The 11,675-nt window shown below is 38.3% G+C and overlaps 1 protein-coding gene across 1 annotated transcript; it reads left to right on the top strand.

Annotated features, from left to right (window-relative positions):
- The first annotated feature begins 7,100 nt into the window (after positions 1-7,100).
- Positions 7,101-8,409, top strand: LOC136803071 (craniofacial development protein 2-like). Its single transcript, XM_067059822.1, has 2 exons — positions 7,101-7,866; positions 8,123-8,409. Exons 1-2 carry the CDS (start codon positions 7,101-7,103, stop codon positions 8,407-8,409), a joined length of 1,053 nt encoding a protein of 350 aa, XP_066915923.1.
- Positions 8,410-11,675: the final 3,266 nt, after the last annotated feature.

An 11,675-nucleotide genomic window follows, 5' to 3' on the forward strand; every position in this document is an offset into this window, starting at 1 on the left:
GATTGACAAAAATTTCGTCCCAGGTAGGAAATTACCTTACAATTTCAACCCCACTTGGAAATTAACTTTTATTTCATCCTCATTCGAAATTCAATGTTTAAAAATTGGAGATGGGCTGGAGTTTTTATAAGATACTTCACTAATTGGTCATTTGAAGTAATAGAGATGACGCGTTCTTTACAAAAAGTAATAAAATTGTTTTCATTACATCTTAACGACCAACCAAATCACATAAGAGTAGGGGGGGATGTTATTTTGCAAAAATGGCATAAATTCTTAGCCCATTTGTCAAAAGTTGCCTTTGGGTATAAACAGAAGAAAAAATTATGTTAAAACCCTGTGGTACCCTTTTCAAGGTTGCCACGGGCAGGGTGCCACCGTGGCTCCGCCAGCAAAATCGAAATTTCAAAAATTTTCAAAACATAGTGAAGTGACCCCTCATTTGAAAGGTATTTTCATGCTGGTTAAGAAAATCAATATAATGAGGTTGAATAACACTGTCACAAAAAGTAATTTCCAACAGTTGGCAAAATGAGGATTTTGCTAAAAACGCAATTTTTTGATCGTTTTTCTTAAGTTACTTTTTATGAGAGTGTCTTTCACCCTTACAATATTGATTTTCTTAATCAGCATGAAAATACCTTTCAAATGAGGGGTCACTTCGCTATGTTTTAAAAAATTTTGAAATTTCGATTTTGCTGGCGGAGCGGCGGTGGCACCCTACCCGTGGCAACCTTGAAAAAAGTTCCACAGGGTTTTTACATGAATTTTTCTTCTTTTTATACCCAATGGCAACTTTTGACAAATGGGCTTAAAAAATTAGTCCTAACATCCCCCCCTAATAAGAGCTTGTAAAAACTCCAGCTTGTCCCAAAAATTGCACTTCAAAACCATTGCCACTGAATTTTTTAACGTTGGAACAAAGGAATTTCTATCCTCATTGGGATTTCAACAGGAATTTACATCCCTGCTAAGGGAAAAAATTCCACCGTACCGGGGCTGTGAGACAGGGGTGTTTTATTACATCAGTACGTTCATGCGCAGTAGCCACCTGTAGTTTTCCCATCACCAGCAATAAAATATGTTCCAGGAGCGCAATTATTACAACCGAATGATTTCCCAAAAGAGCATTGTATAAATCTTTTAGGGTTTGTTGGATGAGCAATGTTTCCATACATAACTCCTTTCTCCTTGCATATATCAGGGCCTACAAAAATATAAAAAGATAATTTAGATTCAAAGTAAAAACTTAGCTCAAATAGCATAACAGGCCTTAACAATTAGGCCCCTAGTCACCTTTCAAATCACGCAATCACGCAAAGAATTCCCAAATCACGTTATCACGAGTTAAATTTCCTTTATATCCCGATCACGTTGGTTCCTCCGATCACGCAATCACACACTTTAAAATCTTAAATCACGAAATCACGAACTTGAAAAAAACGCCAATCACGCCATCACGAAAACCGGGGGGTCTAAACAATGTCCATGTTTAACGCTAGATGAACTTTGAAACAACATTATCTGGCAGGTGGTTCCGAATAGACTGACCTTGCTTTAATCATGTAGATTGCCCGTACTTTTATTTCTGTTAACACCCGATATTTACGAAAGATTTTACTCTCAATATGGCGTTTGTGTGAAAAACACATGTGGGTCACTCATTTGAATGGGAAATAAGTGGCTTCGTTTCCAATCCTCTGTAGCACATTCGGGACTTAAAAATCAATGTAAAAAACATAATAGATGCCTGGTGAGTAAATTTGAGAGATGATCCTCTACTGATGAAAACTTACAATCTGGCTGTGGCGTAACTCCAGTGAAAGGCTTTGTTGATGATTTGGTTGTTGTGTTTGTTTTTGGTTCCTTTGTAACAAGAACTAAAAAAGATGTAAGAAATAATTGATGATCGTAGTTGCTATTTACTACCTGCTATTTGCTGGTCAGCGCCGAAATATATTGTCAATTTTGGGTAACTTAACGTTTTCTAGAATCTAAAGCTCGGGCGAGAATTGTGATTTCAGTACTTCCACTTTGTTTCAGTGGATTTCTTGATTTGGGAGGGGTTAAGTGGCTTTCAGGCTATGTTCTCAGCCATATTCGAACATTTTGAGCTTTTGGATCCCGAGATCCTAATCTCCTCAAGTCTAATAATAAAACTCCACTTTCTAACCGTACTTTAAAGCACTTAAAAATTACTTGCGGTTTTAAAGTTTTGAGGGAATTTCCCTTTTGTGCTAAATCTTTCGGTGCCTATTGTTGTTATCAAGATATGGCATTACTTTTTAGCTCTATATAGTATTTTGAGAAATATGTGGTGATTTACCATAATGAATCTCCAAAATATTTCAAAGAGATCTTTTAACTTACAAACTTGAAAATTATTTTTTTAAGTTTTTAGCTTGTAGAAATAGAAGATAAACACCATCGATGTTTTTAGCTTGTAGAAATAGAAGATAAATACCATCGATGGAAAGAATCTTGTATTTAGTTGCTAAAGCATTCAAATTTATTTAACTGCTAATAATCCAGTGGGAATTTAAGAGTTATATAGACATTCCTAGCAGTGGTGAAAATTCAGTGTCGTTTTTTGTAACAGGGATGAAATTTTTTTTACCGGGTACGTAGACTAATCTTTTCAGTAGGTAGGGCTCCAACTCAGTCAGTGACAGGGGACAGGGGGTGTACTAGCAGTAACTTCTTTTCTAGCTGTCTAATATTGTCTCATTGTTTCAACGTTAATCTAACGTTAGGGATGTTAGATGGACGTTAAAACTTATCAACAACGTTGATTGCCAACTGGGTGCGCGCACTCTGATGACATTCAACCTACCTTGTTGTTCTGTATGGAAGTTTATCGTTTCCGACTCCATTCCTTTTATTGAATTCTTCACAGCAAAGATTTCTACCATATACTTTGTATCAGGGCTTAAATCCATCAATGTAATGGTGGTAATATTGCCAAGGACTTTCTGAATGGATGATTGACCAGCGTTATTGGTGATTTTGATCTCATATGAATCCACTGGATTCTTATTTGCTTGCCAGCTGATTTGGGCTGTGGTATCAGTAAGGTGGTCTACTACGGCTTGTTTAACTCGTTTAGGTCCAGCTGTGGTTCAGGATATAAAAATAGTAAGAGGACTCTAATATTCATCCAATACGTGGGATTCACCATTTTCAATCTAAATACCTTATTTTATAGCAATATTTCAGGTTTATTGACCTCTATGAAGTATCTGCACAGACATTTTTCAAACTGAAGAAAGTTGTTTTAATCTGAGTATTCAAAAGATTCGAATAATGACGCTTGAATATGTCGTGGTGTGCCATGTTAATTGGATGAAATCACTTAGTACTCAGGGGTACTAACTGCAAAAAAGGGTGGTAAATTGATAAGAAATGGAAAATTGAAACATTTAAGATATTAAATTTTGTTTTATCCAGTTCTATTGCCTCCATAATGGTCAAAAAGTCATTTTCAAGGGTGGTGTATGTGAATTTGACCCCAAATTCAGTTAGTACTAAGTGTACAAAGGGTGGTGGTGTTACTAACTTCTTGCGAAAAAGCAGTTAGTAGGCATAATGTCTTGTACTAACTGCTTGACCTCCCCATGATCTGCACATTTTTAAAACTTCAATGACGGTAAATTAAAAGGAAAAGGTATATTTTCAACTGGAACAAAACATAAAATAACGTGATATGCCCGGGGAGGGGGGCACTGATCTTAACGGCTGACGAGGACGTGTTGGACTCTGTCGGAACAAAAAGCGAAACAATTTCCACGAAAAATTGAAAATCTTTCTCATTTCCACCCTTATAATTTGTCCAAAATAACCAAAAGCCGACACTGTCAGACGTTGTCAGAGAGCCTAAAAATCGGATCCTGGCCATGCTGCACGTCCCCGTATGCCTAAGTGACCCCCCGAGTCTGTTAGTTCTTTGGTACGTACCTGTAAGAAAGTCTTTCTCTTTCATTTCACTAGTTCGATTATCCGGTGACATGCTTGCTAATTTGACCTTGTATTGAGTACCAGATTCTAAATCATTCAATTGAAATTTCGCCATTGGTACAATTGCTTTGGTAGAAAATTGGAAAGATTCGTTCGATTCTCGGTTGACCAGAATGACTTGTATTTTTGTGTATGCTTCTGTTTTGTTGCTTAACTGGTACGATACGATGACGCTGTTTGTTGTTATATTTTGAATTTGAACATTCTCTGGTGCTGGAACTATTGAAATTTTAAAATAAGTATATCTTTACGCTTATCAGCCTTGATGAAACACCTTAACACGTGTCACAAACCCGATGGGACCCCCGCCGCACTGGAAAATCTGTCAAAATTTCGCCCCCGAAGGAAAATAACCTACAGTTTCAGCCCCACTGGGAAATTGACTTTGATTTCATCCCCATTCGAATTCCCACTGGATTTCTTGGGTCTTATACTATGGTTCAAAGGTATATGGTCGAGTTTATATATACGTCGTTCATTCATTCATCCAAATACTAGCCTTGTCTCCTCCAGTCTCCTCGTATAATAAAGGGTTGATACACCCGTATTAGAATGGGGTTTGAAAACAGGATTGGTTTCTCCTAGGGAAATTTAAAGTCCTTAGCTTATCATTGATACAGCTACAGTCGTGCTACTCACGAGTATAAATAGACCTAAAATCTTCTGTGTAACACAACTATGCTCCAGGATTTAGATAAGAATGAATTCCTACCTCCCTGTGCACTGGTTATTCCTGCCAAAGCTGTTACCGCCATAATGAAAATAGTTCTTTGCAGTGTCATTTTCATCTTCTTCAGTTTGATGTTGAAATTTAATCACTTTCTGACTTTGCATTGAGATGAAGTTGTGGTTTGAAACTTACTAACGACCACTTTATATACCGTTTTATTCCGGATTAGCCTACAAAATGAACCGGAATTTAAGACGGATGAGTGCGAAACGTGACATCCAATCTCTTCAAAACCATTCAATTTATTGGTTCTTTGCTTTTCACTTTTTCGTCACTTTTCCTCATTCAACGGAATACCATTAATAATCCTAACTGTTCAAAACGTTAAAATAACGCACCAACATTTGTAACATTCGAAAAACGTCCATGTAGCATTCATGATGTTCAAACAACGTCCATGTAGCATTCAGAATGTTCAAATAATAACATTTTCTGGACATTGAAAAGGCGTTACGTGTATGAAATTGGATTACAACACAAATGACGGATACAGTTTAAACTTTCGAACTTGCCGAAAAGAAGATTCGTGACGTAATATAATTGTCTTTTACTTTTTCCTCCTTTTTTTTGTTCAGGATGTTTTTCAAGAATGATGACTCATGAAGGAACTCTTTGGATGACAAACTACTAAAACTAATGTATTTGCAAGTCAAATCTATTCACTATTCCTCACAATTTCCTTGACTTTTTATTCTCATTGAAAGAAAAACGGACATCTCTTATGCTCTCAATTTCGTTTCCCTTGTAACTTCAGCTTATCTATGCTCGCTGATAGCAGCGCCATCTAAGTAACCATGGCAAACGATAGACCTTTACCCAATAAGCATAAATATGTTATAATATCAGGAGTGGACAAAACAACATTTTTCAGAAAATGAGCTAAATGCTATGTCACCCCAGCCCTCACCCGAAAATTGAAATTGCTTATAAAAAAGATGTGCACATAATCCAAAAATAAACTTCACGTTATTGCATTGATGTTAGTCGTATTGTTTTAAAAACTCCCTCTTCTGAGAGGGACACTCGCATCAGCTTATACCAGGATATTCTCTGGCATACATAAAGGTGCAGGTTTGCTATATTCTCTCTCCAGAGGTGAATCTGAAGGGACTCTTAAAACATTTGGAGGGTGTTGTTCGGTTAGCTATGCAAGGCATAAGGATACTTGGTAAGGATGCAATTTGATGCAAATTCATAGATTGCTTTTTTGAAAGTTTTAATTGAAGGTAGATCTCGTATATTACCTCCCAGAACATTCCACTGAGATATGCAGTACGGAAAAAAAGTGTTACGGAAACGCTCAGTTCGTATATTAAGAGGATAAATAGGATTTCTTGTTCTAAGGCCACCTGGTGCTGTAAGTCTTACTGACAGGTAGTTACGTAAATACGAAGGGGCTAAATTGATAATAATTCCATAGAAGAATGTCATTCTTCTAGCAAAGCGCCTGTCAGCAAGACTTTCAAGACCAAGTTCTGAATATAGTTTTTCTTGAGACGTTCCACGAAAACAGCCTGTTATAGCTAAACAGGCATTATATTGAATAGATTCAAGCTTCTGCACAAAGGTAGCATTTCCCGGGCGGTCATATACGATATCACCATAATCAAGATGAGGCCTAATGAAAGATTTATAAATGGTTAATAGAGATCTCCTAGGCACATGCTTGCGAAGTCGGTTAATAAGACCAATTCCTTTATTGGCCTTTTTTATCTTCTCGTCTAGATGGCGATCAAAAGAAAGTTTTGAATCTAAGATTAGACCAAGATGTTTCTGGTACTCACTGGTCGCGATATTAGAATTATTAAAGGAGATTACTGGAGCATTAGGAGGAGTGAGTCTACAGGTAAAATAGACTTCAATGGCTTGCTTAGATGGGTCAGGGTTAAAAGACATCTTCCATTGATAAGGGCAGTGGCTAGGGCCAGACCTAGGGTCTCGCTCTAGAATGGAGAAGTGCGGCGCCTCCTTCCCTCCACTAGCCTGGGTGTTCGCCTTGAGCAAGCGTTATTCCACCCACGCTCCCCTTGTCAGGGTCACGACACCAACTGGCAATGATGTTTTGACAACTCGTCATCTTCATTGGCAACAGCAATGTGGCTTGTCTACTCGGCATCCTCGTTGGTACCCTGGCGGATATCAGAATCAACTCGGTCCTATATCTGGCATCTATTGCAACAGACTATCTTCATTCGGCTGTCCTAGCTTGCTTTGCCGCCGTGTCCATGGAGTTTTCTGCCAAGGGAAGTTGCTCTTGTCCCAAGCAGCTTCGACATACATTGGGACAGCCTTACAGTTTATATATGATTAGAACTTTGTATAGAGAGAGATACCACTACTGCATCCGAGAAAACCGATGAATACACGAAATCCTTTCAACCTCACACTTGGTGCGTGGAATGTACGCACGACAAACGACACTACCGATTCAATCAGACCCGAACGAGCAACTGCAATCATAACACGAGAACTCGCTAAAGCTAACATTGATATATGTGCACTGAGCGAAGTTAGACGAGAAGGACAAGGAAACCTAGTCGAAAGGGATTATACAATATACTGGAGCGGAGGCACTAAGAAGGAAGCCGGTGTTGGATTTGCCATTTCTAACAAATTATCTTCCTTCGAAATGACCACAGTACCGATAAGCGATAGATTGATGGTGTTAAGAATTCGACTCCATTCTGGAAAATATCTTAAACTTGTCAGTGTATACGCCCCAACTATGCAACGCACACAGGAAGAGAAAGAACTCTTTTACCAATCTCTCACGGATGTTTTACGTTCTGACAGAGACGACCTTTATCTTATTCTCGGTGACTTCAACGCAAGAGTGGGATCAGATTGGCAACTTTGGCCAAACGTCCTCGGGAAGCATGGTATCGGAAAAATGAACTCAAACGGACTTATGCTACTCGATTTTTGCACCCAAAACTCATTCACTGTTATGGGTTCTGTTTTCCAACTTTCGAATAAATTTAAAACCTCCTGGCAACATTTACGGTCAAAACATTGGCATCAGATTGATCACGTCCTCGCCGATCCTCAAACAAGACCTCACATCTCAATCACCCAAACGTATCTTGATGCTGATTGCTACTCAGACCATAAACTTGTTATATGTAAATGTTTCTTCCGTTTGTTTCGAAAAAGAAAAGGAACGAAAGCTCCATCCAGACCGAAATACAGCATTACGCCAGAAAGAATTTTGGAACTTTCAACGTCGTCTAGATAATGATCTTGCGAACTCTGAAATTAATTGGGAAAACTTAAAAACTTCTCTGCTATCTGCTACGTCAAACACCTTTCCCAAACAAAGAAAGCAAAACAGAGATTGGTTTGATGAAAATGATCAACAGATTCTTACACTTCTTAAAGACAAAAATCGAGCCAGACGTGAGATCCAACAAGAAGTGAGAAAGATAAAAAATGATTGGTTCATCCAAAAAGCGTCAGAAGCTGAAAGATATCGTTTGGAAAACAATCTGAAAGACTTTTACGCTACTCTTCGTGAGGTATACGGTCCTTCATCTCGCAATTCACACCCTATCAAATCGAAAGACGGGAAATTGCTAACAACCAAAGGTGAAATAAAGGAACGCTGGGGTCGAACACTTTTCAGAACTTCTCAACAACGTCACAGAAACCGACGAAACAGTTCTTGATGAAATCGATCAACGTCCTATCGATTACTCACTTGATGAACCGATCACCGAAAAAGAGCTTGACGATGCAATAAAACGGTCTAAACTCGGCAAAAGCCCAGGTCCCGATGGCATTATTCCTGAAGCAATATCATTTGGTGGACAGTCAGTCAGAAACTTCATTTTTTCATTATTTACGATATTCTGGACCACACTTAAGTTGCCCTCTGATTTAATCGATCCCAACATCACCGTTCTATTTAAGAAAGGCGATCGTAGTGTCTGCGGAAATTATCGTGGCATATCCTTACTCAGTTGTGTTGGGAAAATCTTTGCCGATATCGTTTTACACAGAATACAGAAGCTTGTCAATAATGTATATCCAGATTCATAACACGGTTATCGTAGCGAACATGGCACAATCGACGGCATTTTCACGGTTCGTCAGCTAATGGAGAAATCTAGAGAGCAATGTCGTAACCTGTATATCGTTTTCATTGATTTCACGAAAGCGTTTGATACTGTCAATCGTCCCCTTTTATTTAAACTTCTCTTCAAAATCGGATGCCCGCCAAATCTTCTTAAAGCAATCCAGCTGCTATATTCAGATATCAAAGCGAGACTCGTCATTGAAGGTGAACTTTCGAAGCCTTTCAACTACGATTGTGGTGTGAAGCAAGGTTGTAAATTAGCCCCTACCCTCTACGGTTTATATGCTGCGATAGCCCTTTGGATCGCTTTCAAAGATAACACAGAACATTCAATTTACGTACGTTTCCGAATGGATGGCAACCTCTTCGACCTTAGAAGATTAAAAGCGAAAACGAAAACTTTCCACATGTATATCCGAGAAGCTCAATATGCCGATGACATCGCTGTGTTCAGTGATACGTCCGAAGGACTGCAATCTCTACTAACAAGCTACCATCTTACTGCCAAGAGATTCGGTCTGCAAATAAACGCCAAAAAGACTGAGGTTATGTGCCTAGGTCCTGAGTGTGACTTCTTTATTGACGAAACGAAACTTAAATGTACCGACCGTTTCAAATATCTCGGAAGTATATTGTCTAAAGAATCGAATCTCAAAGATGAATTGATCGCACGTATCCAAGCCACATCTTGTGCATTCGGCAGACTAAAAGACAGAGTCTTCAACAACCATGATTTGACAACACGTACGAAAGTTACAGTTTTCAACCGATGTTTAATGCCTATACTTCTTTATGGTTGTGTGAAACATGGACTTTATATTCCCACGAAATAAAGCAATTAAGAACTGTACAACAACGTCATCTGCGAAACATTCTGCATATTAAATGGGATGATTTTGTCAGTAACGAGGAGATATTAAGGAGATCCGATTCGGTAGATATCGAAGTTATGCTAGCCCAGAATCGACTCCGTTGGCTCGGTCACGTTGCCCGTATGGACAACAATCGAACTGTTAAGCAACTTTTTTACGGTGAACTAGTTCTAGGCAGCAGACCGATTGGGCGTCCACGCTTGAGGTACAAAGATAACATAAAAGCTCTACTTAAGACTGGTGACATCCTTCACTCGTGGAATGATTCAGTTTCAGACCGATCCGGTTGGAGACGTAATGTGTCATCTGTCTGTGAAAAATTGAATGTAAAACGTGTGGATATGTACGAAAGAAGAAAAGAAAGAAGAAAAAGATAGTATATATTTTTTTTCTTAGTTCTCTTGTATTTTAACTGTATTTTACTCGAATATCGAGTTTTAGGCGTATTATTGATGAGCCCAGTCAGTTATCCTGGAGAGATCTCTGTTAAGTACATCAAGGCTCAAGAGTTGATCAATCACAAGAGAGAATAAAGAGGTATCATCAGCAAAGATCTTCGGTTTTGACTCAAGGTTTTTTGGAAGATCATTAATATAAATTAAGAAGAACAATGGACCAAGAATCGAGCCTTGAGGTACCCCAGCATTGATTCGCTTCAACTCGGATGTTTCTTTAACTCGGACTCCCTTTCGTTAATAATGCCTATTTCAATAAACCTTACACTATAATTCGAAATTTTCTTAACCCGAACTAATATGTGTTCTCGCACGTGGTTTAGTCTCAAATGTTTGTACACACAAAGTTTTTTTCTCCCAAATCAAGTACGCTTAACTTGAACCTGTTATAGTTTGTTGGAAATCTAAAGAGTGAAATTGATTTTAGGAACCGTGGGTTGTTGCTGAAGCCACCTGAAAATGAGCTTGGGATGTTGAAAAACAAATCAAATTGGGTACGAGTCAAAACCAAAAAGATACATTAGATTTTTACGGTCAGAATTGCAATTCAGCAGTCCCTAAACACACCCTTACAGTGTATCAAGCTAAAAAGAAGACCCTTGTAGTGCACTCTATCAAAAGTACACCGAGTACACCCTTACAGTGCATTTCCAGGGTCTTGAAATACCAACCCTTATGGGCGGCACATGCCGTGGGTCGGAGCAAAACAGTAGTTAAACCTTATTAACGCTAAGCTATTTTTCATTTTTGCAGCACCCTTGCGAAGTGGGAGAAGTATCTAGGCCATGAAAATCTGTGAAAATTGGTACATAAGAATTTGAACGAACCCTAACCCCAAAAAAGCTTGACATTGATTTAGGGTTTGAAAGTTTTTTTTCTTGTAATTTTTTCACATCAGAGATGTCTATTGAGTGGGAAGGTGACCTAAAAAGTATAACAGTGGGGTTTGGTGGACCCCCGGGTAAAGAACAAGATAGATATGAAATGGGCAAGTTGTACTTACAGTAGTTATAATGGTATATGAAACAAAGTCTTGATGGAGGTTTTGAATTAGTTTGCTTACTTTTTCTATTTCATCGACTTCTTAACTTTAGAAGATTAGAAGAATACATAATAACATAAATAGTATAAAAAAACAAGTTAAAGAATTTCTTTTCGTAAAAATTAAATAATATAATTCAGAAACTTTTCTCTGATATGAATATAGATTAAATTGTCAAATTTAGAATCTATATAATTTGAGTCAATCCAGCTTGAAGTCATTCCCGGACCATTTCATTTATGGCTTCAAATAGCCCAAAATACAAACAGCGCTGCCTGGAACATGAATACGAATTTGAAGGGAACCAAGGCGACTGATGAAGACAAACCTGAAAAAGAATAGTTAAAAGGACAACTATGAAATGAGGTCGAGTCATAGACGTTCTCCGTAATTTCAAGGCTTATATTTACTTCATTGAAGTCATTGGTTTGAAAGTCTTGGATTGCTCGATTCTACTTAGTATCCGGGGGGATACTTAGGCAAAATG

Source organism: Clytia hemisphaerica, unplaced genomic scaffold, assembly GCF_902728285.1.
Source record: "Clytia hemisphaerica strain Z4C2 unplaced genomic scaffold, Clytia hemisphaerica genome assembly, whole genome shotgun sequence".
Taxonomy (NCBI): domain Eukaryota; kingdom Metazoa; phylum Cnidaria; class Hydrozoa; order Leptothecata; family Clytiidae; genus Clytia; species Clytia hemisphaerica.

What these genes read in the sequence shown, in the direction of transcription:
- LOC136803071 (XM_067059822.1), top strand. Translation starts at nt 7,101, where the DNA reads ATGAATACACGAAATCCTTTCAACCTCACACTTGGTGCGTGGAATGTA. An exon ending in AGACCATAAACTTGTTATAT is followed by an intron (nt 7,867 to 8,122) that starts GTAAATGTTTCT and finishes CACTTCTTAAAG; the next exon opens with ACAAAAATCGAGCCAGACGT.